Here is a 26,744-nt window from a genome sequence, read left to right on the forward strand (position 1 = left end):
TGATTTCTCTGTTATTATTAATTAAAAATTTATTTTAGTTCTCTCTTAATTAGGTATTTATTTTTATAATTAACTATTTAAAGGCCTTTAGGTATATTTTCAGCGCCCTTGGGATTTTTTAAAGTTTACGCTCCGGTCACACTTAAATAAAAAACAAATTTAAACCTCGCATTTAAGCAATTGGATTTTTATGTTTGTCGGGTAGAATAAAGGAGATTGTAAGATGACCACGCCTGTGCCGCGTCGCACCAAGGACATGGTGGCTTTGGGACTAGATTCCGACTCGGAGGACGACTTTAATACTCCATACCGACCGCAGCGATCACGGCCAGCTGCGGCAGGAGAAAGAAAACAGCAGCCGGTGGCGTCTTTCCAAATCCAGGCGAGGGGCAAGGAGAACGAACCACATCCTGTGCCCATGGATATGCTGTAAGAACCGGGCTATCCTTCGTGGATGGTTTTACATCCGACTTATCATTTGGTTTAGCTTTAGCTTATCTTGAAGGATCTCATTTCACCTCAAGGGCTTCTTTTTCCATGCTTTTCACTCGAAAATTTTTTTTTAAATGGTTTCCCCATTTTTAAATGAACTTGTTCCTTAAAAGCTCTCCCACCCTAACATGCTTTTTAAAAACATGATATTAATACTAACTTGGTTTTCAGGAAATTATCTGATGATCTTATGATTAAAGAACTATTTCAGAATCTCGATTTTCGTTTTTAATTTGTATTTCAATCCGGATAATCCCGATACTAATGTTGGTAACCAAAAACTGCTTACATAAAGTTTTTTACATCTAATTTTTTCTTTAAATTTGATAAATTCATATAATTTTATTTATATTTTGTAGTCCTCGCCGAGTATCGGAATTAACGATGATGGATTCTGACAGCGAGGAGGAGGACGTCAGGAGCAATCACAACCTTAACTGCGCCATTTTAAACGATTCCTTCGTATTAAGCCCCTCCCAAGAATTAACAAACAGCAATGGCAACATAACTCGTCGATCACCTGCCGCCGTCCCTCTCAAGCAATCCGATTCGAATCTCTCGTTCCTGGGAAGATTTAACAACATGGGCATTAATTGCAACAATCAGGGATCTCCAGTTGCGAAGTCTGAGAAGCAAGTAACTAAGAAGCCAGCGCCCACAATCCAAGCCGTGTCGGAAAGGATCCCACTCCAGGACACTGAAACGCCACTGCGCAATGAGATCTCCTCCTCAAAACCAAAACCGGATGCGGACTTCATCACCCCTCAAGTGCGAACTATTGGATCCACGCTGGCTGGAAAAAGTCGAAGTGTTGTGTCGAATGACTTCCGCGCGCAGAAGGTGCTCTTCCAAACGCCCATGACCGTGAGTCGTGCTGCTCCAGTTGCCTCCGATAGCATAAGCTTCTCGCTGTGCGACACTATCAGCGAGAGTCCCGACATTCCAGTGCCTCCAAAGGCAGATCCTCCGAAAAGTCAGCATCAGTCGAAAAAGTCTCTGGATAATGTGTTTCGGGAGTCAGATAAGGAAAGTGCGCCAGTCAACGTTGACGTCGTAGAGCCCAAAGAACAAGTGTCTAATCCAGTAATTACTGTCCATCCGGATCCACCTGCATCCTCCTCCAAAACCTCTAATATACTAAAAATCAAGAATCATGAGTATACGATTGCCAAGAAGCTGGGCTGTGGTGGATCAAGCTCGGTTTATTTAGCTCGTCGCTCGGATTCGGGAGACGAGTTCGCCCTAAAGGTGGTGGACCTGCAGGCCGATCCCCAAGTGGTGCAGGGCTACCTCAACGAAACCAAGCTCCTGGCAAAGCTACAGGGAAACGTCTGCGTTGTTGCGCTTTACGATTAGTAAGTTAAATGATTTTTGCAGAATTTCTACCAATTTAAGGACAACTTTTATTACATGTAAAGCCTTGATGTAATATATTCATAATAGATAATTTATATTGCATACATGTAACATTTTAAATCTGCCATGATTCTTTGGCTGAAGGTATCCATCTTGAATGAAGCTCTTTTTTACAGTCAACTTGTGCGCGAAGAGTCCAAGCTGTATATGGTGATGGAGAAGGGTGATTGCGATCTGAACAAGATCCTGCAGAGCTACACAACCAACCTTCCGCTTTACAGCCTGATGAACATCTTGTATCAGATGCTGCAGGCGGTAAACTACATCCATCAGAACGGTGTCATCCACTCAGATCTCAAGCCGGCCAACTTTCTAATGGTTAGCGGGAGACTGAAGCTAATTGATTTTGGCATCGCCAGTAATATCTCTTTGGACTCGACAAGCATCATAAAGTTTTCGCAGGCGGGCACTTTCAACTACATTAGTCCGGAGGCTTTGACGGACACCTCTACGGGAAACAGTCCGATGCGCGGAGCCAATCAGCCTAAGATCAAGATTTCCACCAAGTCGGACGTGTGGTCGTTGGGTTGCATCCTCTACCTGCTGCTCTACCAAAAGACGCCCTTTGGCCACATCCGGAACATCTATGCTAAGATGAGTGCAATTGCCACTCCGGGCACCAGCATTGAATTTCCCGCAATTCCTCCATACTATCCCGTCATGCTGGTTCATGTGAGTTGGGCAGGATAAGTCTTTCTATAACTCTAATTACTTAATAGAAATTGTAATTTGAAATCATTTTTTAAACTTTACTTTTAAAAAGTAGTTAACCTTTTACAAATTAATATATTTGTACGCTAATGATTGAGGTTTAAATAACTTTAATAGAACTTTCAACCATATTTACAGATGACCAAGAACTGCCTTCAGCTGAATCCCAAGAACCGGCCGTCGTGCACTGAACTACTACAATATCCATTTCATATGATCATTCCGCTGCAGAATTTGCAGATACCCAGCAGTGCCGCCACCAGTAATTAAGCATGAAAGCTCAACTATTTATTAGTCAAATGTCAAAGGTCAAATGTCTTTCTCATATGTGTGTGTATATATTTAATTCTCATTTATCGTAAATTAAACATCATAAATCCTTACAATGCAGCTCATTCTTTTGTGTTTGTTGTGGTTGCTGATGGGCTTGAATTTGTTGGTTTGCCTAATTTCTCAGTATGTCGCATGCAACAGGTTATCGACAATTAATTGCTAAATAGCATTCGTGAGTTTAATTTGCGTTTACTTATAAGATAGTTTCTCTTCCAGTTTTATATAAAAATAGTTATTTTCTTGTTTATATACGCTTAATTAAATGTTGCTGCTGCCGATTTTGGGTTTTTTCTTGGATGTAAATACTTTGCGCTGCTCTGCGGCGGAAAATTAAAAGTACATAGAAACGGAAAAACAACTATGGAAAACATAAAATTCTGAATAACCCAAACACATTGTACATACACTCATACTATTTAGTTTGTTTATTTTTGTGGATTTGCCTTTTAAGTTGATGGGTTTTAAATTCATTTGCTTAACATAAAATACATATAAAATTGTTATTAGCGCGTTTTTAAATGCAAGTGTAACACAAAAATAATAATTGCATGCGATGTGTTCGATAAATAATAATTAGGAAGTAGCAGCAGCAATGGATTTTGTTACTGTTTTCGGGGTTTGTTTTTTTTTATTTTTTTGGGAGTGCTTGGGTGGAAATTGCCTGCTTCTTTTTACAGAGTCTGGCCTTTCCTTCTCCAGCGTTTCTTCTCTTCTCGTTTAACATTGCACAAGTTTCGATTGTTATCATTATCTTGCTTTAGTTATGTATATTTAATTTCTTAAAGCGTTCCGTAGTTCTTCATTATTATAATTGTTGGTTTTCGCTACTACAAAATGTTTAATGTTGCTGTTGTTGTGGGGCATGCTTTAAATTTACTTAATATTCCTCGCCATTATCATGTTACATTAACTTTAAACTTAATAAATTGTTAGAACTTTTTGTTTTTTACTGTTGCTGTTGTTATGGAAGTTGGACAAACACTGCGGTTGCTTGTCAGCTTATCGTCGTTGTTGGCCTCCCTTTTTCCGTTTTATCTTCTGTCTCTGGGAACATTAAATGTCCTGCAAGGAGAAATTAAAGGGTTATTCGATTTTGTATAATGAAATAAATAATCAAAAGAAAATATTTCCTCCATAGCCAATGCTATAATAACCTTGATTTTGCTTTACCAACTAAACTAAGAGTTGGAGTTGGTCTATAGAAATTGTTTGTCACTGATTTTTAAACAATGAATTTGTAACATTTTTCATTTCAATTGTCTCAATAAGAGATAATATAAGTCTTACCTGTTCTCCGTTGGAGGCATGCTGCTGCAGCGTAAGGATCAGCTGCTCTTTCTGGTCGACGATCCCACGCCAGTGTTCGTCCTGCTCGCGAGCACGCTCCTCCAAATCCATCAGCGTGTTAGTCTGTGCGAATGATAGAAAACCACTGAAATATGAATTAATTTTAACAAAGCAGAGGGACTCACCGTCTTTGTGACCAGCTGGGTGAGCTTGTCGTTGCACTCGCGCAGCTGCAGGTTCTGTTTGTGCAGCTCCTGCTGCTCGGCGGCGGAGGAGGATTGGCTATTCGAACTATTATTATTGCTACTAATATTGTTGAGGGTGCTATTGTGGTTGCTACTGCTACTGTTGTTTGATTGTGTGGACTTATGACTACTGCTGCTCTGTTTCTCTGGCTTCTCTGCCTCGAGCTTTTGTCGCAGCTTATCCTGCTGCTGCTTGACATGGGTGGACAGGACCTGTTCCAGCCACTGGTCAAAGGATGCCTGCAGGGCGTTTCCTGACTGCGATTTTACTGCATCGGGATACAGGCGCTGGTATAGATCCCGGATCCTCTGTTGCTCGCTCTTGGCGGAGCTGGCACTTCCTCCTCCATTGGCGGCCACTGCCTTTTGTTGCTGCTGCTGCAGCTCTTTGTGTTGTTGCTATAAAAATTAATCAGTACAACAATTTGTTAAATGATTTAATCTTAAAGGTCTATCAGATAAAATCATAGAGAAAAGCAAAAGGAGCTGCCAGATATCATGCACTTACGCCTACGGATTGCGATGTATTTGTTTTCGTCTTAGCCGTTGCCTTAGCTGTTGATGCTTCGGCATTTTGCAACGCTTCGATCAACTTCCAATTTTTCATACGCACGTCCTGACGAAACACAAATACGTGGCAATTAGTAAAGGATGCTGACAAAAAGGCGAAAGGTTACGGATGCAAAAGACAGAACATACTGCGACAATACTAACGCAAATGTAAACCCATATCGATATTCAATTAGTGAACCTTTCTCATCTTAATATACATTCTTTTGTATATATGATTTGTTTTTAAATTTTTCTATTTACTTAATTTGATTAGTTTCTTGTCATTTTTAAATGCTTAATAAATAACGTTGACATGATACATGATACTTTAGCACACAGCGAGAAGAAAAGCAAAGTCCTAGTTTCTATTCATCTTCACTTACATTATTTTTCTCCCGTTGCTCCTGAAGCTCCTGCTGGAGCTGCTGCTCCTTAGCCTGCAGTTGCTCAGTCCGCTGTTGCGCCTCCTGAAGCTGCGACTGCAAAGCGGTGGCCTGCTTCTGCTGCTGAGCCTGGGCATCCGTCAGCGAGCCAACCTGTGAGCGCAGGGCGCTGAGCTCCTGCTGCTTCTGGGCCAGTGCTTCGTTCTGGACCTGGGCCTGCTCCGACTGGGCGGCCGTGGCCTGAACGGCACTGCTGGCGGCTTGGGTAAGCTGTTGGCTTAGCGCCTGGTTGCTGTTCTCCAGGGTGCACGACTTCTGATGCAACTCCTGCAACTCGACAGCGTGGACGCGCTGTAGCTCCGACTGCGCCTGCGCGACGGCACACAACTCCTGTTTAAGGTCGGCGTTCTCAGCCTCTAACTGTTTTCGCTGCTCCAACTCGAAGATGCTGTTGTTCTGACGAGCTTCCAGCTCGTCGCGTTGCAGCTCTAGGGCCTGCAGTTGCTGCGCCTGCTGCTGGATCACCTCGTTCTTCTGTTGAGTCTCTGCGTTGACAAATGCGGTCATATCCGCCAGGCACTTCTCTTTATGGGCAAGGTCCTGTTGCAAGCGCTGCAACTGTACTAGATCCTGCGAGTTCGCTTGCTTCTCCCTCAAAAGTGTCTAAAATAGAAGGAATGGATTAATTTATATTTAAACTAGTTTATATTTTTAAATCCCGAACTTAAACAAATTAGAATATTTTTAAGTTTTTGTTAATAAAATAATATTAACTGAAAGAAATGGTTTGTTAGTATAAAAATACTGCCACAATTTCAGATTTAGTTTTCTCTTACCTGGAATTGCTGTCGCTCGAGTGCCAGCTTGTCATTTACACTCGACAACTCTTGGTTAAGGGCGGAAAGCTCCTGCTCTTTGCCCTGCAACTTATCGTTAAAGGCCTGGATACGGGCGTGCATCTGGGCGCGCTCCGTGTTGACTTCCTGTCGTAGCTCACGCAGCTTAGCCTGGATGCCAATGGAGGCCTCCTGCTCCTCGGCCAGCAACTTTTCCTTTTCCTCCAGTTGTCGCTTGAGCTTCTGGCAGATATCATCTGACCATTCGGAATGCGAAGAGGGCATATCTTGCTGCTTGTTTAGCAGATAGTCAATGAGTATCTGAATCTCAGAGCGATTTAGCTCGGCACGGGAAAACACGTTCATCAAAGCATTGACGCCAATGGTCTGGTTCTGGTGATCGGCCAGTTTATCCAAAGCCTGAGCCAAATCCTTGGCTGTGAGGGACTCCTTTTGATTTTGTTTTTTGTTTTGCTGCTGTTGCTTGGTCTTATTGTTGGCCTGGTTGTGCTGGGTTTTGGGTGAACCATTCTGCTGTTGCTTGAGGATCTGTTTGGTCACAACGGTTGCCTCGGTTTCGCCAGCTGCTGGCTTCTCCTTTTTGGCCACGTTACCACCACCATTCTTCTTTTGCGTTTGTTGCTTATTGTTGTTGTCTTCCTTGCGCTCTTTTTGCTCCTGCTTCTTCAGCTCCACCACATCCTTGGGTACCTTAGTCTCGAAGCTATTCAAAGCGGGTGTTTCCTCTAAGTTGGCTGGAGCTTTAACGGCCACAGTTTCGTTCTTGTTGACCAGGATACCTGCGGTCTTGTTGTTTGCTCCGTTGCGCTTATCCTTTTTGCCTTTTTTGCCAGCAACGGACGGTTGATTCTCTTTTTCGGCCACGCTGCTGGGTCGACGCTGCTCATTCAGGATTTCTGCATCCGGCTCGAACTCAACATGCTGCTTGGATAGACCGGGTTCCTCATCAGCGACCGATCCCTGACCCTCCGACTGACCATCGGAGTAATCCTCGGGCTCTTCGGGTTCCGGTTCGTTGCTCACATCCCGCTGCTGCTCTCGCTGACGTTGTTTCTTCTCGCGTTTAAGATCCTTCTTCTTGGGCTTCTTGGTAGCCGCTCCACCGGCTGCCTTGTAGAGATTGGCGCTCAGGGCACGCTTCTCGGCCACCACCTCCTCAAAAGTCTTGCGCCGGAAAATCTTATTGATAAACAGGAACGAGAGCAGCGAGGCGCTGAACACACAACCGATGACAATCAGTATGTGGAAGTCCATATTAGCATAACTTTCCGGTTCAGCCGTGGGTTTTTATCAGGGATCTCCTTTGCGAAAGCTATCGATTTAATAGAAATACGCTAATTAATGTGCGTCAACAAATAAATACTTTTTATATATTTATCTTGAAAAACCGAATAAATTCATCAGAAAGTTATACAATTTAATTAATTGCGATGAATAAAACAGATAAAAGAACCAATTACACGTATTTTAAACTATCACACAAAATAAGCAACTCATACAAATTAATTGAGTCTTTTGTGATTTTTTTTAATCATATAATCAGAACTATGATTATAAAATATGAATATTTTTTATATGTTCACCCTTCGTTAGCAGTTTTAATATGTTCATAAAGACATATAAGTGTATTTCCTATATGGGGAATCGTAATAATATTATTATTTTAATATTTGCTTTTCGATATTTTCTAATGCTCATTCAACAATTTTTTATAAAAGGTAATGTAAAAAGGGGAAAACCGCAATTACTACCACGTTTTCAATGAATCGTTTCTGAATAAATCCACTAACAAAGCAAAAAATAATCTGAAGTGTGGAAATGTTAGAAATGCTTTTTAGGGTCACTCGTCTACACTTTTGCTATCAAACAAAATTGTTGAAAATGGCTTTCAGCTCCTCTAGCATTATCAGTTTTAGTACTTCCACTAGTACAAACTGATGACGTGGAGCTAAAAATCCGAAAAATGGCAAAGAAATGCCTTTTAAGAGGCAGATGAACGACACTACGTTCAAAGGCAATTATGCTATATATAGTCGAATTGTTTGAGTTGTACGTGCTTATCAGTTTACCGGGCGGTGAACGGACCAAACCCATATAAAAACTCTCTTTTTGTATGATTAAGTTGTTATTGCAGTTGCCTGAGTTTGCTTGACGTGATATTAATAAAACTGCCTGTAGCTGATATTTTATTATTATTTGCAGAGATAAATAAATGCACTGTGGGATGGCGCAATGTTTCTGGAATTCGGATTATACAGTGTACATCCGTTTGCCCAACTCGGATTAAAATTCAGATGAATTTCAAATGAAGTCAAAAAGGTCACTTGGATGAATTTGATTTGACGTAGGATGGGCAAAAGGAAATTCCCGCTGATATAATCGATTCCTCCCAGAAAGCAGGCTAAATATGTATTCCAAGGAAGCACAAAATAGCAGAGAAAGTCTCAAAAGAATAAAATTAGCTTATGGAACAGCTGCTGTGCAGCCTTGAACGAAAGTTAGTAGTCATTTGCTGCACCCAAAGGTGTTGACGCAGATTAAAAAACACAAGACAAATCGAAACAAGAATAACAATTTAAAATAACGCACAAAGTCAAGATTCTGACGCACACGTATGCAAATTTGCCGATGGAAATTGGCTCACTGGAAAAAATGTAGCACTGGTAATCTTCTCCGTAAAACTCAGCGGACACGAACGAATGGTAAAAGGCGAGTGAAAAGATTCACAGCAGAGCTGGCTTGCGATTCGCGATCTTTCTTAGGCTCTCCCACTTTGTACACTTCAAACAATTTTATAATCGATCAGATAAGTTATTTGTCTTTTTTTAAAATAAGTTCACTTTATGTCGGTATGCAACCTCAAATCGGTAAGAGACCTTTGAAAATGTTATTTTAGCTTTACATTTTTGGAAATGTAATTCTTAATACACAAGGAATCTTTAAATAAACTTAAAAGAAAAAAACCCAAAGCACTAGTGGATAAAATTCCTACAAAAATATATATAATAACACAAATGTACATTTCTAGTTTTAAACTTCCAAGTTTGAGAATAACCAAATATTGTTCGCAAATAAAATTGAAAGTTTAACTGGTTTATTCTCCGTGTGCTTACGCTCTTTCTCTGGATGTGGACTCTCTGCCAATTTTTTTCTCCCACCACAAACAGTTAGAAAAGAACTTGAAATTTCGCTGGCTCCACGAGCTCAGTGGAAGAATTCACAAATTGCAAAAATTTCAATTCAAGGTTGTTGCTCTCTACGATAACTGGCAGGTCGGGTATTTATTTTTCTCTTCTTATTCATTCTACTATGCTTGCTCGCGTCATGTTTCTGGCTAAAAAATTCTGATTGTGTTTCGGCTTTTATTCACATCTAAACTTGACAATATGAATTTATATACATGTACTGGACTACGTGATATTCTCCAAAACTACAGGTGAATTTCTTTAGTTTTAAGATGTTTTAGTTTAAGCCTGCAAAAGTTAAAAAAATATTGTTATTTTGATGGTTTATTTAGATGGTATGCTGAATTTCCTCTGCATTTCAAAAGAAAATCTGCCTAAAGAAAAGTTCTCAAGATCTTCTTTGTTGCCACTTCAAGAAATTTATTGTAACTTCTTGAGGAATTTACAACTCCACTTGCGTACTGTTTACCCCCCGTATTTTTTGTTTGCCTATTTGAGGCTTTCTTTTCTTTTATGGGTGGGCTGTACAAATACCAAAGTATTTGCGCTACACAAAGTTCAATTAATATTTAATGACAATGAGAACGGGTTTCCTTCAAACAAATCGATGCCATTTAACGGAAAGTAAGTAGAGCAAGTCCGGACGGCGGATTCCGGGCGTAACGCAGAGAAGGAAACAGCAGAAGAGAGCCAAAGAGAAGCACAATAAAAACGCCGGTAAAGGTCATCAACCGGAAGAAAAGCGCCCGTGTGTGAGTGACTTGCCAGCGTCTGCGGGTCTGTGAGTGTGTGAAAGTCGAAATCTTTCTGCCAATTATCATTATGGCCATCTATAAATAATTATGTATTATGGTCGGCCAGCATGCAAAACACGCTGGCTGCTCGGCCTCGTTACAACCAACCGACAAACTGGCATCGAACTGCACAGTTGGCCTAATTTTTCCTTCTATCTTTCTGTGCCGTTGTTTCGTTTCCCTCTCCTCCCTCTCAATTAGCTGCCTGTCCGCCGCGAACTCACACACTTGCAGTCGAGCGCTGGCACATGGAATTTCTCTCCCATCGGTGAACACCGGTCAGAAATGAGATATTGGCTTTTTTAAGGTTTATATAAAGGCAGATGTTTGTGGGTCAAGTATACGCCCCATGAACCACCTCCCAGCCATTGAAGTCTCCAATTACTGCTAACTTTGAACTAAGAAACTAAAATAATATCTTCAGAATTAGATTCGGATTCTGATTGAAATATTAGCCACAAGTGAATATTAGGCGAAAAAAACATATATATTTTTAATCCATGAATAATGAAAAAAAAACCTGTAGCTGAGATACAACTGCGATTTAAGGGGGATTTTCAAATTAAATTTCTCTCGTTTTCTCATTTCTTGTACATACTTAATGTATACTACAGAGTATAAAGTAAACAAAATTGTAAATTATATAATCCTAATCTATTAACGAATTTATAGACTAGACTTTTTATAGCTTTCTTTAAAAGCAGCAGCACTGATAACGGTGCAGTTGCTTTTCTTGTTCTCTTTTCCACTTTAAGCGAGAGCGTACTCGCACTCATTCATTATTTTTCTTTTATTTATTCATAAATGCATTTTTTTGCTCTGCTATTTTCAGCGGCTATAGTGTATTAATTTTAGAAAGCTCTGCTGCTTGTTTTTCTTTTTTCCTGTAATATTTATGCAACATGCAATGCTGTTTTATTTTCTTCTGTGCGAAAGAGAGCGTGGCATGTTTTTTCCTTGTGTTCTTATTATTCCTGCGTGGGAGCGTCAAGTTCGTTTCCCTAATTTTTGGTCCACAGATGGAAGGTTGCTCTAAAACGGGTGACTCATAAAGCCTATTTTTAGGCAAACTGATATTGTCCGAATTTGACGGTTAATGGTTATTGATTGCTGACGTAGACGACAGTATTTGTTGATTATCAATTGGTTTTCCCCGATGACGAACATTTTAGAGTCTATGATTTATTGGATTTATTGCAAGCCGCTCTCTTTCACTCTCTTTTAAGCTCTCTTTCCCTTCCCTTTGATAAGCCCGCATATGTGGTTGTGGTGAGGTCAGCGCATCAATTATGCTCATTTCTCGTCTTTTCTTTGATAAAATCGCTAAATAATGAAATTATGGGGGCGGGGTAGGGGGGCCAGAGCAGGCCAGACGGCGCCCGAAATTTTTGGCAAATCAAACAAGTCACCTGTCCCTTTTGCTCATAATTAAGCAATGATAAGTAGTGAAAGTATGTCGGCCGTTAATTGGCAGCTTGAATAATTGCACACCGATAAATAATAGTGGCTTCCTTTTTCCTTTCAATTGCAAGACAAAAGGGCGTCGCACCGCACTTAAACCTACATACACCGCTCCCCCTTTCTTTCTCCCCCTCCTCCTAACAGCTTCTCTCCTGATTTTAAGCCACTTGCAACGTCAACAATTTTCACATTTCACATTTACAATGCAGTCTTTCTTTTTCTTTTTTTGTTAAAAACGCATCCGCCATTTGCAAGCCACTTGTGTATGTGTGTGCCGGAGTGTGTCCTATCCCTGTGTGTGCAGCGTTGTCGCGTCGGCAGTTTTTCTTCACTTTTTCTGGCCTTTAATTCGGCTTTACTAAACTCCTTCTTACTTGCAAATTAGGGCTTACACTGTTCTTAGGCCTTTCGGCTACGACTTACACTTTTTCGTTTGCGTTTAGTGGGAAAATTGAAACATTTACAAATCAGAGTGACCGTTCCTAAACTCTAATATAATCCAGGCATTCACAAAATGACCCTAAGTATAGACAGTTAGCGGCGGTACGAACCATGCTTAATAGGTAAAAGCCAGGTTAATGACGTGGATTGAAACCAATTGGTAATTCAAACTCAATGAATGAAAGATTTTGTCGATATCATGGCATGGTCACACTGATTATTTCACTTACCAAACCCAGACCAAACATTATTGTTTTTTCTCATTAATAGTTTGTCCCATTTTCAGTTAAAAACATGGCATCATTTGCCAAGTCAATAGTGCTTTTAGTGTCCTTGGCCACTTTTGGGTATTCGCTGTACGTGGTGGGCCACTTGATGATATTTCTTTCCACACCCCGCTCCATTTCAAAGGCGCACACCTGGATTTTCAATTTACTGGACAACAAGTCGCGCCTGGAGACCGCCTATGGACCCGTGGTGTTCGACACGCTCTACCTGATGGGATTCATCTTCCAGCATAGTTTTCTTAAGTCAGCCCTGGTCAAGAAACTGTTGGCCAACTTGGGTTTGTCGGGGGCAGAGCGTACTATTTATAGCCTGACGTCATCGATTTGTTTACATGTTTGTATACCCTCGAATTGGGCAAAAATAGCTTTTAACTTTGTCTTTGGATATTGCAGTATTTAATCGTCAACTGGCTGCCCGCACAATCGATTGTTTTGTGGCAAATCGACGTGGACGAAAGTGCACCTCTTTGGTGGACCTTTGTTATAACACATGGATTATGTTGGGTGGTGATCTTCGGAGGGAGCTTGGTCATGGATCTTCCAGAGCTGCTGGGCGTCAAACAGGCCTACTACGATCTCAAGGCCTATGGTCCGCCCATAAACTATAAGTCTGGAGAATTGCGCAATCTGTATGCACATGTGAGGCATCCCTCGTTTGTGGGTCTGTCGGTTATTCTATTCGCCACCAACGTAATGAGCGTGGATCGCTTGGTCCTGGCCCTGCTTCTGACCACCTATATGTACCTAGCCTGGTCCACCGATCACAAGGATGTCGCCTACCAGAAGTTGCAACTGCAGCGCAAGAAACTCGAACTCAAAGCCAATTAAAATTCATAATGTTCTCACTAAGATTTAATTTTAAGTTGACAAAAGTTTCTATTAAATAAGGATTTTTCTAACACTTTGATTTCAAATTCAATTTTTAATATATTTAAATAATATTGGTATTAATTGAGAAAATAGTTTAAAAAGGTCTAGATTTTCAAAAGGTTTTTGATTTACCCGTTGGTTGTTGTTTTAATGGCTAAACATTTAGGTTTTTAACACTTTATAGCAAATAAATTTATTTATTAAGTACTGACGTGACGTTCCAATGCAATTAAAATACCGCAAGTTACATCTGTTGTCGACATACCACTTACCACTTATTAAAATCTAACTCATTCTTACAATTGAAGGATCAAAAGGTTGTCCTTTAAAGGGGGAACCTTCTACATCCCATGCAGTTCTTAAACGATCCATGGTTATAACTTGCTCGGGGTTCGAAGTTCGAATTTCATTTTGCTCCTTATCCGCTTCCAGTTGCTGAACCCTTAGCTTTTCAATAGTGGCTTGGGTATCCTCCGGTAAATCATCTATATAGCGTTCGCATTTAATCTTTTTAACATCGATTTTTGGATCGCTTTCGAAGAGACGCTCCCACCAGAGCTCCTTGGCTTTATCTTGAGGAATAATTTGAAAAAATTTGTTAACGTTTTTAGAGGTAATTTAAGGCAGATACCAACCACAACTAATGAGCAATCGGTTCTGGTCAATGGTCCATACAGCCTCGTTATGTTTGATCCTCTCGCTGAGGTTTCCCTCAACGATTACTACCTCCGGACTTAGTTTGCTGCTCACTTTGATGTGCTGGGCCTTGATTAAAATATTGAGCTTCTTTGCAGCTTCAAGGTCCTTGGGAAGGTGAACCTGGATCTCCATATCTTTTAGGGTCTGTGACCAACAATGGGTTTCAAAAACAGATCCATTTTTATAGTCACTAGGCGAGAAAGTGGTCTCCTCTTTGCGTTTTGGTTGTAGTACCATTCGTATGGTACTTTTAACTTCCTTTTGGGCTTCTTTACTTGCCAAGATCACTTCTTCAATGGCAGGTGGTGCAGTTTCACCATCATCTCCTGTGGCTCCATCTTCAGCGGTCATAGTTTGGAGCCAGCAGTCCGGATCGTAGCGCTGCATGGCGCCATATAGAATCTGATCCCTCATGCCCTTGGGGAAACCTATTTTATCTGATTCATCACTTTTTGTGTGGTAAAAATCAGTACTAAAACCAAACAAGAACATTCCATAAAATTAGAGTTACAATTTCGGAGAAATAAATATGCACCTGCGCCGCAGGAAACCGAAAATCGAGTCCAGGAATCCGGTGATGGTTTTCCGATCCTGTAGGATCTCCATTAGCATAGCATCGTTTCGCTGAGTGTCCATTGTAAACAAATAAACAAATCCAGGCCGGTACACAGTCTACAGCTGTTTTGCCCTCCGATAAAAAAAATTTGCAAATAGCTACAATGTAGCTAAATTTACTTTAAAGACAGTTAACTATATTAAAATAGATTATAAATAAAAAAGTCATTAGTGCTTAAATTTATCTTATTTAAAACGAAATACATAAATAACTTTAAAAGTAGCTAGATAACTTGTCGTTAAAAAAAACAAGTTGACAGTGCTGTCTTATAAGAAATTTATCGATTGCAATCGTGTTGCGAAGTTGCTTTGGAAATCCTTTCCTAAATTATAAATTATTAAAGTACTCACAAAATGATCGGTAGATTGTCTTTTTGGTACAAAGACAACGTTTCTAACGAGGTGGATTGCGTGGCCTGTCGTTTGGTCAGTGGAATTGGTCTTCTTGGGATCGGTGCATTTCTTTTGGCGCAATCGAAGAGGCGTCCAAAACCTCTGGAGAGCAACATAATGAAAAGCCTGGCTGCAGGTAAGCATTAACTTAACTTGTCATATTAAAATCCGGTTTTCTGATAATTCTCCTCCATCCCCAGCCGTCGGATTAATAGGCGTGGCCCGTCTGGCAGATGCGAATTTCCTAAAAGCAAATGCCGAGGAACCGAAGGAACAGGAAACCAAGACTTCAAAGACTACCAGTGATCACCAGTTCTTTTTTAGACGTTAGTTAAATAAGTTCTTTAAATATAGTTGCGAAATCGTCCTCTTTGTCAACATTTAAGTATATGACTAATAAATGTAATGGGTTCTGTTTTCGGAATTTATCATTATTATAAATATATGTGCAATCATTTTAATTCAATATAGATTTACGGTTTTTTGGAAAATTTTAATAAATACCTCCAGGTTTTAAGTTCATGTTTACAAATAGTTTAAGATGACAAGGGATCTTGAACCTTTTTTAATGAATAAGCAAGGATATATATAGGCCTATATGACAATATTTCTTCTAAATAATAAAAACAAAATTTTTATGAATTGCATATGGTTCAAGTTTATATTTGTAAGCTAATTCATATTATGTTTACTTTGATTTTTGTATCATAATTTATTACGAATTACAAATTACAAATTCTCTTGTTCCTTGCTTCTTGATCACATGATTTATAATTGATTCATTTAAAGCAGTAATAATTTTACAAATGCGGTTTCTTGACAGAAACACCAATAATTGTTCTTTACTAATATGAATCTCACGGAATTGTAAATTATTGGATCTTTAGCAGATCTATTCACTGTAAAAATTGATAAATAGGCCTATACAATCTTGTTTATTGGCTTCCCGTGCTTTTAAACTCCTAAAATCCCACCTTGCCCAACTTGGTGTCAGTCTTTGGATTGGCCGTGATATTCTGCACCGCCACAATTGTTTCGTTAATGTGTGTCTGCAGCTGGCGCAGGCTCTGGATCTGGAGAAGACGCAGGATGCGCATGGGTAGGTCCAGGGCAGGATCATTGGACGAAACCACGTCGTTTCCCGTGTCGAATGGGAATGGTGTGCCCAAAATCGGCTGCCGTCCCTTGGCGGCGGGCGATAGACGTTCATGCACCACCCGAGCAACCGCCTCCAATTGTAGCAGGTGATTTGGGTGATGCGGCACGTCCAGTTTGGTGGCCAGCAGGCGCACACCATCCACAAACGCCTTATCCTGAACTAGAGAAAAGGAGATGGTTAGAACTTTTAATGCACGATCAATTTCACAATTGCATGCTGATATTTTCACATTTCTAATTGATTTCATCCATAAAAATATTATTACAAATAATTTGTTTCATAACATTTAAGTGTACTATACTAAAGAATTCTGATTATAGCTAAAATAAACAACAAAAAAAAATGAAGCATGAAGGCTGAAACCAACAAAAAACCTTTGGAGACATGGGAAAAATCTTTACCATTGATCTTTCCGTCGAAAATGGACTGGACCTTCTGGTGGGCCTGTTTGCCATTGCTTTGGGTTGGATCCTGCTTGCTGTTGATCGAAGCAAACTGGGCAGGATCGTCTAGGAACTCGAGTCGCACGGCGTGACTGAGAATCCAGGACAGCTGCTCCTGTTGGGTTTCCAAGGGCGGCATGTTGAGATCCGCACAGTACTTCATGTAGCCCTCCTCCCACATCGTAGGATTGTCTATGTTACGCAGTTTTTCTCGATCCTCAATGGTATATAGTCGGATTTTCTGGTCTTCCACCCAAAGGATTGTGCTAGCGAATTCTTTGCGATCTGCGGGGGTGGAGCAATGAATTTTCGTTTTGCAATCAAAAAAAGAACACATACTGCTAAGTGCTACATCGTTGGGAGTGGGATGACCCAGGGCTTCTAGTTTCAATTTAAGCATGGTCTCCTATTACTGCTTTTAATACAGAAATCGATACGCTATGCTTGTTAACAAAATCGCACAGCCGGTAATGCTTCTTCTTGTCGCCCGGATGGATTGGAAGAGATGGAATTACTAAGGACGTGAGCTATCGATATTTAACTAAATAACTGCCAACTTGATCAAGCTATTTTTTAAAGTTCAGCCATGCTAACTTGAGTTATATATGTTTGTTTGAAAACCATATATGCTTTTTGCTTATTATTAAGTAATTAAGAAAAATTCCTTAAACAATTCAAGAGTTTTATGCACCTAACACCCCTTATTTAATTTCAGTTAACTTACAAACTGGTGTGAAATTTTAGTTATTATAAATCCCATTTAGAAACTAGTTTAAGCAAAATTTTTAAACTTTTATGTTCAGCATTTTGCAAATAAATTGACTTAGATATAAAATCTTAATATGCTACGATATCAGAGAATATACCATCTTAATATACTACAATATCAATACCATATGAAGGTTTGTGTTACCGTATAAAGTTAAGATTATATTAATATTTGGGTTTTAACTATAGCCTGCTTGACAAAACGATGAGATGGACAACTATTCAGAAAGCGATTCCGCACGGTAACGCAGCTTTTTAGCATAATGGTAAATGTTACTGGCTTTCCAGAAAACACAAAAGCGAAATTTCCATTTTCGGTCTGATCCCAATGTAATGGATCCAAACAAATAGTATCTTCTTAAGTATCTCTTTAATAGCGATATACTTATCTTTCCGGTTTGCTCCAATTGTGGCGTCGGCTGTGTTACCCGTATATCTGCTGTTCTTCTTTTCGTTTTGTTCTCCAGTTTCTTTCTCGATCTTAACCAGCTTCTTGTGTGTCCTTTTAAAATTTTCTACTCAATCTACCCAGTATAGGCAGGGTTTCTTTTTGAATCGCCAGGATATTGGCAATGTCTTACACCAGGAAACAAAGGTATACCAAAAGGTCTACTGAAATGTTTTATTCGTCTACTTTCCAATAACCCTTTAAAGGCGTTGAGAAGAACGAATATATATTTTTTTAAATATGAAATAAAATGGTAATCATTTTAGGGTCGAAATATGAAATAAAATGGTAATCATTTTAGGGTCGAAAACTAAGTATCCAATCTATCCATTCGCGATAAGAAACAACAAAGACAAAGGCTGTATTGTATATCATATATGTATGTATATTAATTAAATAATTAAATTAAGTTTGAGGGACATACATTTACATCCTAGCAAATTATAGACTAATAACTACACGTTATATATCGAGATGCTGAGTTATAATATTTGTTTGCAAACAACTACACGAATACACGTATCAACAGCAGCACTTTTCTATTATCTCTCAATCTCTTGTAGTTCCTCTGGATCTAGACAATCGCCCCGAAGTAGAGGAGGATTATTAGAACTAGAAGCTAGAATCAGGAGATCGACAGTTCCTGTTCGTTCTCTTATGTAGCACGTTAATTATATGTGAGAAAGTTTAGTATACAAATTGGTGCACCCACACATACATGGTTGTTTTAAAGGTTTATTGGTTTCCTAACGCCAAGCATTTTGGGTATGGGTGTGTTGTTAGTCGTTTTTGCGTGCTTCTCTACAGCTTTAGTTTGATTTGCTTCGCTTCGCTTTTTGTGTTTTATAGCATTTTATGGTTGTGTTTTGTTTTCTTGGTTTTATTTATTTAATGTTTTAAATTAAGATTAAGATAAAAACCTAATTATTTATCTTGTCATTTACGCCTTAAGTAAGTTCGATATAAAATAAAATGAAGCAGCAGCACTTCCAGCAAATAATACAGTTAACATACAAATTACAGCATTATGATGTTACATTTTTTGTTTTTTAATTTTTTTTATATGCAATATGTATGTATATGTTATGTATATTTATATCACCTAATTTGATTTTAATTTAAATTGTTTGCCTTCATTTTACGGTTTGTTTGTTTCGCTTAATTTCGTGTCGATTCGCCTCCGAGTTATGCGATTAAAACTAAGAAATTGGAATTTTCGCAGACTATCCATACAACATACACATAAACATAATACAAAATGCAGTGCTGCCACTTACATGTGCCTTGTAACATTGCGTAAAAAAACAAAAATACAGTGAAATTTACATAATAGTTAAGTATGTACAATTGTTTTAATCTTCCCCATTCTTCATTTTTTTGCGTTGCCCTAGTCCACATACCACATAAAATCCATTAAACTGCAATACATTAGGTCATATTTTGGGATCGCACACTGTATTGGTTAATTTTTAATATTTCCTTATGCTTTTTGCTGTTCAGTTTGTTCAGTTTATGAGTTCCTATGCTCCACATTGCGGTAATATGTAGTTATTAGTAAGTGGTAGAATTTAAAAACTATTCTCTATATATTTATATATCAATGTCTATATGTACGTATGTATGCATTCATCCCTTTTACATACACAATTCATTCTCATGCAATTTAATGTTAATTTATGCATTTATTTATATATATATTTAATATACGATAAACCATAGCGTGCGTATGCATATGTATGTGTTAGTTATTCCTTCTCTCGCGTCCTTTCATTTTTATTAAATTTAATACAATAAGTATGCTGTGTGCTTGAATTTCGCGCTCCCCATCATTATCTTCCACATTATGTTCGTCTCAATAAGAATCTCCGATCGGATCGATCGATCTGTCTGTATCAGTTGTTCTGTTCTAGTTTTCGCCCTGAACAGTTTTTTATATCGGTATTATCATAATTTTGCTGCTGCAATTGCTTAATGCTTAGGGTTTAGTTATAATATTTACTATTTTTAGATTTGAGTGAAAAAATATACAGTTGTTATTGTATTGACTGTTACAGTGATGGTGAGGTGAGCCATTCCACCTGCTGAGTTCCCGTTTACGTATCCTTGGAGCTCGGAGACTGCCTTCATCCCTGTCGTGACTATCTCCTCGGCGCCATTTAAGTAAATTTACATGCCTTCTCTTCATCGATTTAGGGATCATCTCCTGCCCTTGCGCCCCGAAGCTGCTCCCGGGCGCGCTGTTACTCCATCCAACTCCAGCTCAGTCGACTGCCCCTCGGGGGGTTCGTGGCCAGTAGTAGGACGCTGGCATCATTGTCGTATACTACGCAACGGCTGTCGTTGTGCCTGCATTGGTTGGCGGCGGTGCCGCTGGTTGTGCCACTGCCGCTCCGGCGGACACACTCGACGAAGACGTGGGCGGGACAACGGAAGCCGCTGCCGCCGCCGCCGCAGCTGCTGCTGCCGCTGCACTTGCATTGCTTAGAGCCGCAGCGGCCGCCACCGCTGCAGCCGCCTTGCTCACCTGCTGCTGATCACTGGCCATTGTTGCTGCTGTCGCGGATGTTGCACTCGCTGATGTTGCAGCTGCTGATGTTGCTACTGTTAATGTAGATTGACTGCTGATTGCACTGCTGCTGTGACTGCTGTTGGTGGTGCTGTTGTTCGTCTGGTTGCTGCTAACTGTGCCGCAGCTGTTGCTGTTGGTGCTACTGTTGCTCACGTCGTTGAACGTCGCTGCCGGCGGCAACTGCTGGCTGCTGTTGCTGCTTTCATCGTTTACCACTGCGGTGGTGGCTGCTGATACTGGCTTCACCTCAACTGAACTCGTTTCCGCTGATGTCGATTCCGCTTTTACTGACGCACTTCCTCCTGAACTGGCAGCTTGTTTTTCCGCCGCGCCAGGACGCAGCTGTTGTTGCTGGCGCTGCTGCAGCAGTCGAAACTCCACCGAGTGTATGGGTCCGGTCCCTCGCGACACTTGGTAAAGCACCCGCGAAATAATTAGAGCCACCTGCTGATCCAGAATGTGGGACATGACCAGGCCAAGGAGCCGCTGCTCCTGTTGCATGAACAGCGACCGGTTGTCCGGATGCTTGGCCAGATGGAGCAGGGTTCCGGCTGCTCGCCGCAGCATGTCCAGGCTGGTGCCCATTGAGTCCGGATTCTCGCGCAGGTAGTTGATTCCATGCTGGTTCGCAACACCCAGAGCCGTCTGTTCGGCCTGTTCGATGAAGGCTACCAAATAGGAGATGCACGGGGACTGCAGAGCCACAGTGCGAGCCATGGCGCTGTCGGCGGCGGCCAAGTAGTGCAGCAGGTTTACGGAAAACTCCCGAAGCACCTGGTCCTCGTTGCGGCACAGATGCCGGGTAAGCACAGCGCACAGCTTCTCTAGTCGCGAGAATGGGGGGGTGGCAATGACCAGATCCACGTTAGCATCAGTGACGCACAGCTTGCAAAGCGCCTCAAGTGCCAGGCGCTGCGGCGAGAGCGCTGTATTTGGACCACACGACGGGAACGGATCCTGGCCATGAGCGCTGGGACATACGGCCCAGTGGAGCAGTCCGTCGATCAGGGGGCGGGCAATCAGCTCATCGTAGCGAGAGAGCTCCAAGTGACCGGCTATGTTGGCCATGGCAACCAGCATGTTCTCTCGAATCGTGATTAGGTAGTCCCACCACCATTCGCGCTCCCCTTGCAGCGAGCTGCACGAGTCACTGAAGTCCGTATCCTCCTCACGGTCGTAGTTTCGTGTCTTCGGGGTGCGCCTAAGATGTTCGTGGTTCAGGAGGAGCAGTCGTCCGAGCACCGCCAAGAACCTGGTGGACTTGGCCAGCACCGTCTCGTTGCCGGGCACAAAGGTCAGGTTGCGGAAGATGTTGGAAAGGGCGATGCAGCGCCGCGCCAACGAGTCTTGGCTCTCGTTGACCAGGTGCAGCGACGCCTCGTCTCTTGTGTAGCACTCATCCTCAAAGCTTGAGTCACGCCTCCGCTGCAGCACCTGCGCTACATCTTTGGCTGTCGCCCGGGGATCAAAAACGGCGGGAGTCGAGGAGCATGTTGCAACGCCATTGGTCAACCGTTGCTGGGGTGCTTCGATATCCATGTCGATGGGGCGACAATCGCTGTCCGCCGAGCCCGGTTCCTTTTTCACATCAACGTTTGGTTGGGCGAATTCCTCACTGGTCAGCTTGGACTTTTTGCCCTCAGCGGGTGCCCCACTGCTGCTGCTGCCGCCACTGACCAGTCGCCTCTTTTTGTTAAACGCCGGTTCCTCTGAGCTATTCTCCTCCTGCTTTATTTCAGGCTTCCTGGCCGTGCTCGCCACTTCTGTCCGCGTTTTTCCCTTGTTTTCAGAGCGGACGTAACGTGCAAATGGAATGTTTACAATCTCCGATTTAAAGACGTCAATAATGCCGTCGAGAGGATCCGGTTCGGTGAATCCGTAGGTCCAGGCATCGCTGCCTACGGGTTCCAGCTGTTCGTACAGGCGGTTCGTGTCTATGTCCCACGCCTTCTGGCGCTCGTCCACAAATATGTCGTGATCGGCGGTCTGGATACGGACAGGTACACCCTTTCTCGTTACCATCGTGTAGTTGGGCGTGAAGGAGAGCAGTAGCGATCGCTCCTCGGGATTAGGTTGTACTCGCACTTGGCCCAGATCAATTCCCTCGTCGGCGTCTTCCGAATCGCTCCCGTTGTTGGCACCGCCCTTTCCACTGCGGTCCATGTTCTCATAGTGACGCCTGCGGTTGTAGCTGCTGATGCTGCGCACACATCGTGACTGCCGCCCGCTGGTCCGCAACTTCTCACACATCACAGTACCGCTATCCGCATCGTCATCTGCCCCCTCTTCTGGCAGCATCGAGGAATGCTCCTCGTTTTCCCGTTCATCGAACATCTCAGCGAGATTCTTCTGGAAGTGCTCTAACAGCAGAGTCAGCAGGCCGGGCAGATTCGAAATTCCAAAGAACTGCACTGTAGAATCGTCAAACAGTAGCACATTAAGCACATCCAGCGCCCAGGTGCATTCGGTCAGCAGACCGGATCGCATGGCCATAAATATCCGCCACGGATCCACTGGGCACACATCAGCCTTGGTTAGCCGCTTTCTTCGGTACAACACCGGCGTGGTGGACTCCACGCTGTCGTGCGGGAAAATTAGCTCCTTCTTGACCAGTTGGCCTCCGCCTCCAGGCATTCCTGGGGGACCGTAGCCACCGCCCGGAGCCGTCTGATTGGGCGGCATCTGGTGCGGATGCGGGTGCTGCGGATGCTGATGAGGATGCGGATGTTGATGCGGGGGAGGCTGCTGCTGCAAGGGCTGTTGCTGCATTACCTGGCCCGGCATTGGCGGCTGTTTCTGAAGCATCATGCCGCTGGGTGGTACCTGGCCCACTTGCTGACCCACACCCTGAGATGGTGGCGGAGGCATGGCGTACGGTGGCTTCACCATTCCACCGGGTCCCACTTGTGGTAATCCCGGGGACTGAACGCCACCTTGTGTAGCCTGTTGCGGCGGTGGCTGCTGCACACCGGCCTGTTGCTGCGATTGTTGCTGCTGTGGCGGCATTCCAGGCATCCTTTGCTGCGGTCCTGGTCCCGAGGGCGGACGCAGTGGCGAGCCAGGTGGTGCTATTCCTGGCTGCGCCGCTTGTCCAGCATTCATTTGTGCCCACTGTGGCGGCGCCTGAGGCGGCTGTTGTCCTGGAGGCCCAGCCACCTGCTGATACGGCGGTTGCTGCTGTTGCTGTTGTGGCTGCTGTTGTTGCTGAGGAGGCTGTGCCGGGCCCTGCTGAGGCGGATAGCGGTGCTGATCCCACTGACCCACTCCTGCCGGTTGCTGGAGTGGCGGGCCATGTGGTGCGCCTGGCGGAGGTGCTGCACCGCGAGGCGGAGCAGTTCCCCAGCTTTGTGGAGCAGCCGAGGTTGGATATTGTGGCCGATACTGCTGGGGACCGCCTTGCCAAGCACCTGGTTGGAGTAGAAGAAAATTATTGGCCAACTGTTTACGCACAGTTTTATAACGTAGGACTTACCATAAATTTGAGGCCTAGCATTGTAACCTGGATAGGGCTGTGAGTCCTTGATGAAATCGGGATGCCGACGTGGCTGTGGGCTCTGCAAAAAAATAAAAGATGGTTAAAAATGTAAATGTATATATAAACTAGTTTATTTTTTGTAGTCATTAATCTATCAGAAAGACTTACTTGATCTGGTGGTGGTTGATAATAGTCCTGTTGGGTGGGCCTGCCAGACGGATAGGCGTTGCTGGGTGGTGCTCCTGGAGCTCCACTAGCCGGTGGTCCACCCGCAACCGTTTGCGCCGGCGGCTGAGGTCCACCCGGCGGTGGCTGGCTGTAGGGTCGGTTGCCATAGGGACCGTATTGATTGGCACCGGTTGGAGGACTGTGGAAGAATTAAAAGACAAATAACCAGAAGTCAGTAAAGCTTTACAGAATTTAATCTTAGCTCCCGAACTCAGTCCCATGTGTTTATATCGGGTAGCTACAGTACAGAGGATAGTGAGTGTACGTGGGGTTCTGGATGTGATGTCGTTGTGTGTGGGGACTGATGTGGTTTAATTGGGGTGCACTCACGCTTCCCCCTCCGGCCCGTAGGGAGGGTACATGTTGCGGTTCTGCGGCGGATATTGTCCTGGACCCTGTCCAAATGGCTGGCCGGGCGGCCCTGTGGCGTTGTACTGATCGCTCGAGCCGTACTGTCCGTAAGCTCCGGGCTGTGATGGATAGGGTGAGCCTGCAAAAATTATTCACAAAAAAATATAATGATAAGAACGATTCTACGAAAACCCAAGAAGAAACTAAATTGTTTGCGTAACAGAAATATTTAAAAGATTACGAAATACGGGCATTAAATTGAGTCCCATCCGTCTGAAACTAAGAAAGTTCTAAAATATAACGCATACAAATATCAAATAGGTAACGATATATAAAAGCAAGAGCTTAATTTAAGGTTTCTTATAACAGTATATTTTTGGTTTAATTAATATGATAAGCTGCATTTACTGTTTTAGTATGTTTAATTTTGTAATTTATATTGAATTCATTATAGAGATCAATGTTTTAATTAAAATCATTAAACAAAATAAAACAGGAGACCAAATAGTAAATATTAGTAGCTTAGGTTATAAATGTTTCTTGCATTATAACAGCCATGCAAGCATTTAAAACTAGTTAGTATCACAGTCAATAGACAAACTGAATCGAAATAGTAAGCAACAAAAAGACGAAAAAAAGAACGATGGCACATGAAGGGAAAATGTGAAAATAACATAAAGAAAGAGATGAGGGAGCAAAATAAAACATGAGTATACCTGGCGTTCTAGACACAGGCGTTGGGTAGCCGGAGCCACCCGGCGGATAAGGTGCTCCGGCGGCTGGGCGCACATGCTGCTGAGGAGACGGCGGCACCGGACCAGGCCCATGTTGCTGTGGTGCTGGTGGTGGCCCACCGCCCACTGGTGGTGGTGGCTGCTGCCCCTGCTGCTGTTGCTGCTGTGGCGGTGGTGGCCCGGACAAGCCCGGATGCTGTGGATGCTGCTGCTGCTGTTGGCTGGCCGCCTGTTGGACTGCGGTGTGTGGTGAATGTGGGGGCGGTGGATGTGGTTGTGGGCCACCGCCTACAGCAGCAACAGCTCCAGCACCACCGGGACCAGCCCCTGGTCCTGGACCTGTGCCAGGACCGGCTCCCGAACCCGGGCCAGCGGCAGCAATGGGATCCTCGAAGGGATTGCTTACGCTTATATTATCGCCGGCGGCAACAGCGGCGGCGGCGCCTGAGGGGTGGCAAGCGGCGATTTGGATGATTTGGTTTGGATGAATCGAAATGAATGAGTCAATGAATCACACAAATGAATTGTTTTGTTGATGTTGTTTTGTTGGTGGAGATACATGGAAGCATCGTTGTTGTAATGGTGGTGGTTGTGGAGTTATATATTTTAGTAGTGCGCCCACACAAACGTTACAAAACATAAAAATGAATAAACAAAATACACACATAAAATTAATAATGATTGATTAACATAAACATGTAAAATCGAATACCTAAATACACGTATATGTATATACAGAATGTTGGGTATTAGGTTCGAGAAGAAGCATATCATCTATCAGATAACAATTTAGCAATAATTTAAAACAAAGATACCAAAACGAAATTAGTTACCACAAAAGAAAAATTAAATTATGTATCCGAGTGGCAAGATGCGTAAAACATATTAACAGTAGTATAAATCAAAGAGCTACCCTTTTAAAATATTTATTTTTAAATCACTTGTTAAACTAATCCAATATACATAAACTGGAATAACTTTAAAAAATATAGGGCAGCTAAGTGAGTTGTACTGTGATCTAATCAAATATGTGAACGATCTTATGCCAATCAATGAATCATATATTTATTAAATAGAGATTGTATCTGATTCTTACCGGGATGAGGAGTTTGCGGGTTGTTCTGAGAGGGCGGACGCTGCATCTGGCCTGCGGCCGCATAATCCGGCTGCGGCCCGCTGGCTCCCGGATATGGACTGCCGCCCGGATAGCCGGGGTAGCCGTCGATCGCCGCGTTTGGGGTGGAGCCTGGCGGGGCCGGGAACGAATCCTGCGAGTTCGACGAGCCTGTGGAGTTCGTGGTTCCAGCATCCAAATGTCCACCACCGATTGGTTGCAAATTGTTTGTACATTAGTTTGGTTCGTTGTCGTTTTTGAGCGTTTTTGGGCGTAATTGAAAGATTGGACGAGGAGAAAGTGGTGAAAAATATTTTCAACCAAAAATCGGGTAGTGTGCAAAAATGGAACGAAAGTAAAACGAAAAGAAAATTTGAATTAAGCATCGAATGTTCAAATAAAACGGCAGCAGGCAACCACTGCACTTGGTAAAC

General features: G+C 42.6%; 7 protein-coding genes across 12 annotated transcripts in view; 3 read left to right on the top strand and 4 right to left on the bottom strand.

Moving 5' to 3' along the window:
* The first annotated feature begins 137 nt into the window (after nucleotides 1-137).
* LOC108042130 (dual specificity protein kinase TTK) lies at nucleotides 138-3,007 on the top strand. The gene is made up of 4 exons (XM_017120268.2): nucleotides 138-429; nucleotides 852-1,847; nucleotides 2,025-2,580; nucleotides 2,758-3,007. Exons 1-4 carry the CDS (start codon nucleotides 224-226, stop codon nucleotides 2,887-2,889), a joined length of 1,890 nt encoding a protein of 629 aa, XP_016975757.1. The 5' UTR covers nucleotides 138-223; the 3' UTR covers nucleotides 2,890-3,007.
* LOC108042129 (putative uncharacterized protein DDB_G0271606) lies at nucleotides 2,938-12,246 on the bottom strand. 4 transcript variants are annotated; one of them, XM_044458814.1, is made up of 7 exons: nucleotides 12,140-12,246; nucleotides 6,256-7,588; nucleotides 5,420-6,082; nucleotides 4,993-5,100; nucleotides 4,425-4,883; nucleotides 4,240-4,362; nucleotides 2,938-4,014 (listed from the first exon to the last, which is right to left on the bottom strand). In XM_044458814.1, exons 2-7 carry the CDS (start codon nucleotides 7,528-7,530, stop codon nucleotides 4,006-4,008), a joined length of 2,637 nt encoding a protein of 878 aa, XP_044314749.1. In that variant the 5' UTR covers nucleotides 7,531-7,588; nucleotides 12,140-12,246; the 3' UTR covers nucleotides 2,938-4,005. The 4 variants fall into 4 exon arrangements, with proteins under 4 accessions (XP_044314749.1, XP_044314750.1, XP_044314751.1 ...); XM_044458815.1 differs by having other exon boundaries at nucleotides 12,109-12,197; XM_044458816.1 differs by lacking the exon at nucleotides 12,140-12,246 and adding an exon at nucleotides 12,091-12,107.
* A 110-nt stretch (nucleotides 12,247-12,356) lies between these two features.
* LOC108042683 (nurim homolog) lies at nucleotides 12,357-13,363 on the top strand. The gene is made up of 2 exons (XM_017121078.2): nucleotides 12,357-12,778; nucleotides 12,838-13,363. The coding sequence occupies exons 1-2, from the start codon at nucleotides 12,452-12,454 to the stop codon at nucleotides 13,270-13,272; spliced, it is 762 nt and encodes a 253-aa protein (XP_016976567.2). The 5' UTR covers nucleotides 12,357-12,451; the 3' UTR covers nucleotides 13,273-13,363.
* A 101-nt stretch (nucleotides 13,364-13,464) lies between these two features.
* On the bottom strand, nucleotides 13,465-14,791 carry LOC108042682 (nudC domain-containing protein 3). The gene is made up of 3 exons (XM_017121077.2): nucleotides 14,549-14,791; nucleotides 13,950-14,485; nucleotides 13,465-13,886 (listed from the first exon to the last, which is right to left on the bottom strand). Exons 1-3 carry the CDS (start codon nucleotides 14,647-14,649, stop codon nucleotides 13,600-13,602), a joined length of 924 nt encoding a protein of 307 aa, XP_016976566.2. The 5' UTR covers nucleotides 14,650-14,791; the 3' UTR covers nucleotides 13,465-13,599.
* Nucleotides 14,792-14,919: 128 nt separating this feature from the next.
* On the top strand, nucleotides 14,920-15,466 carry LOC108042687. The gene is made up of 2 exons (XM_017121083.1): nucleotides 14,920-15,157; nucleotides 15,222-15,466. The coding sequence occupies exons 1-2, from the start codon at nucleotides 14,983-14,985 to the stop codon at nucleotides 15,350-15,352; spliced, it is 306 nt and encodes a 101-aa protein (XP_016976572.1). The 5' UTR covers nucleotides 14,920-14,982; the 3' UTR covers nucleotides 15,353-15,466.
* Nucleotides 15,467-15,493: 27 nt separating this feature from the next.
* Nucleotides 15,494-17,122, bottom strand: LOC108042686 (RNA transcription, translation and transport factor protein). Its single transcript, XM_017121081.2, has 3 exons — nucleotides 16,963-17,122; nucleotides 16,582-16,908; nucleotides 15,494-16,339 (listed from the first exon to the last, which is right to left on the bottom strand). The coding sequence occupies exons 1-3, from the start codon at nucleotides 17,021-17,023 to the stop codon at nucleotides 15,984-15,986; spliced, it is 744 nt and encodes a 247-aa protein (XP_016976570.1). The 5' UTR covers nucleotides 17,024-17,122; the 3' UTR covers nucleotides 15,494-15,983.
* A 1,081-nt stretch (nucleotides 17,123-18,203) lies between these two features.
* The window catches only part of LOC108042680 (trithorax group protein osa), a 29,691-nt gene continuing 21,150 nt past the window's right edge, over nucleotides 18,204-26,744 (bottom strand). For 2 of the 3 annotated variants that reach the window (XM_017121076.2, XM_017121075.2), the window contains exons 11-16: nucleotides 26,293-26,481; nucleotides 25,179-25,640; nucleotides 24,442-24,601; nucleotides 24,052-24,250; nucleotides 23,881-23,962; nucleotides 18,204-23,815 (exon numbers count right to left, since the gene is read on the bottom strand). In XM_017121076.2, coding sequence (XP_016976565.1) covers nucleotides 20,163-23,815; nucleotides 23,881-23,962; nucleotides 24,052-24,250; nucleotides 24,442-24,601; nucleotides 25,179-25,640; nucleotides 26,293-26,481 — 4,745 coding nt within the window. In that variant the 3' untranslated portion in view covers nucleotides 18,204-20,162. Of the gene's footprint in view, nucleotides 23,816-23,880; nucleotides 23,963-24,051; nucleotides 24,251-24,441; nucleotides 24,602-25,178; nucleotides 25,641-26,292; nucleotides 26,522-26,744 lie in introns of all 3 variants that reach the window. The other variant, XM_017121074.2, reaches the window with a different exon arrangement.

This window comes from Drosophila rhopaloa, unplaced genomic scaffold (assembly GCF_018152115.1).
Source record: "Drosophila rhopaloa isolate 14029-0021.01 unplaced genomic scaffold, ASM1815211v1 contig_178, whole genome shotgun sequence".
NCBI lineage: Eukaryota > Metazoa > Arthropoda > Insecta > Diptera > Drosophilidae > Drosophila > Drosophila rhopaloa.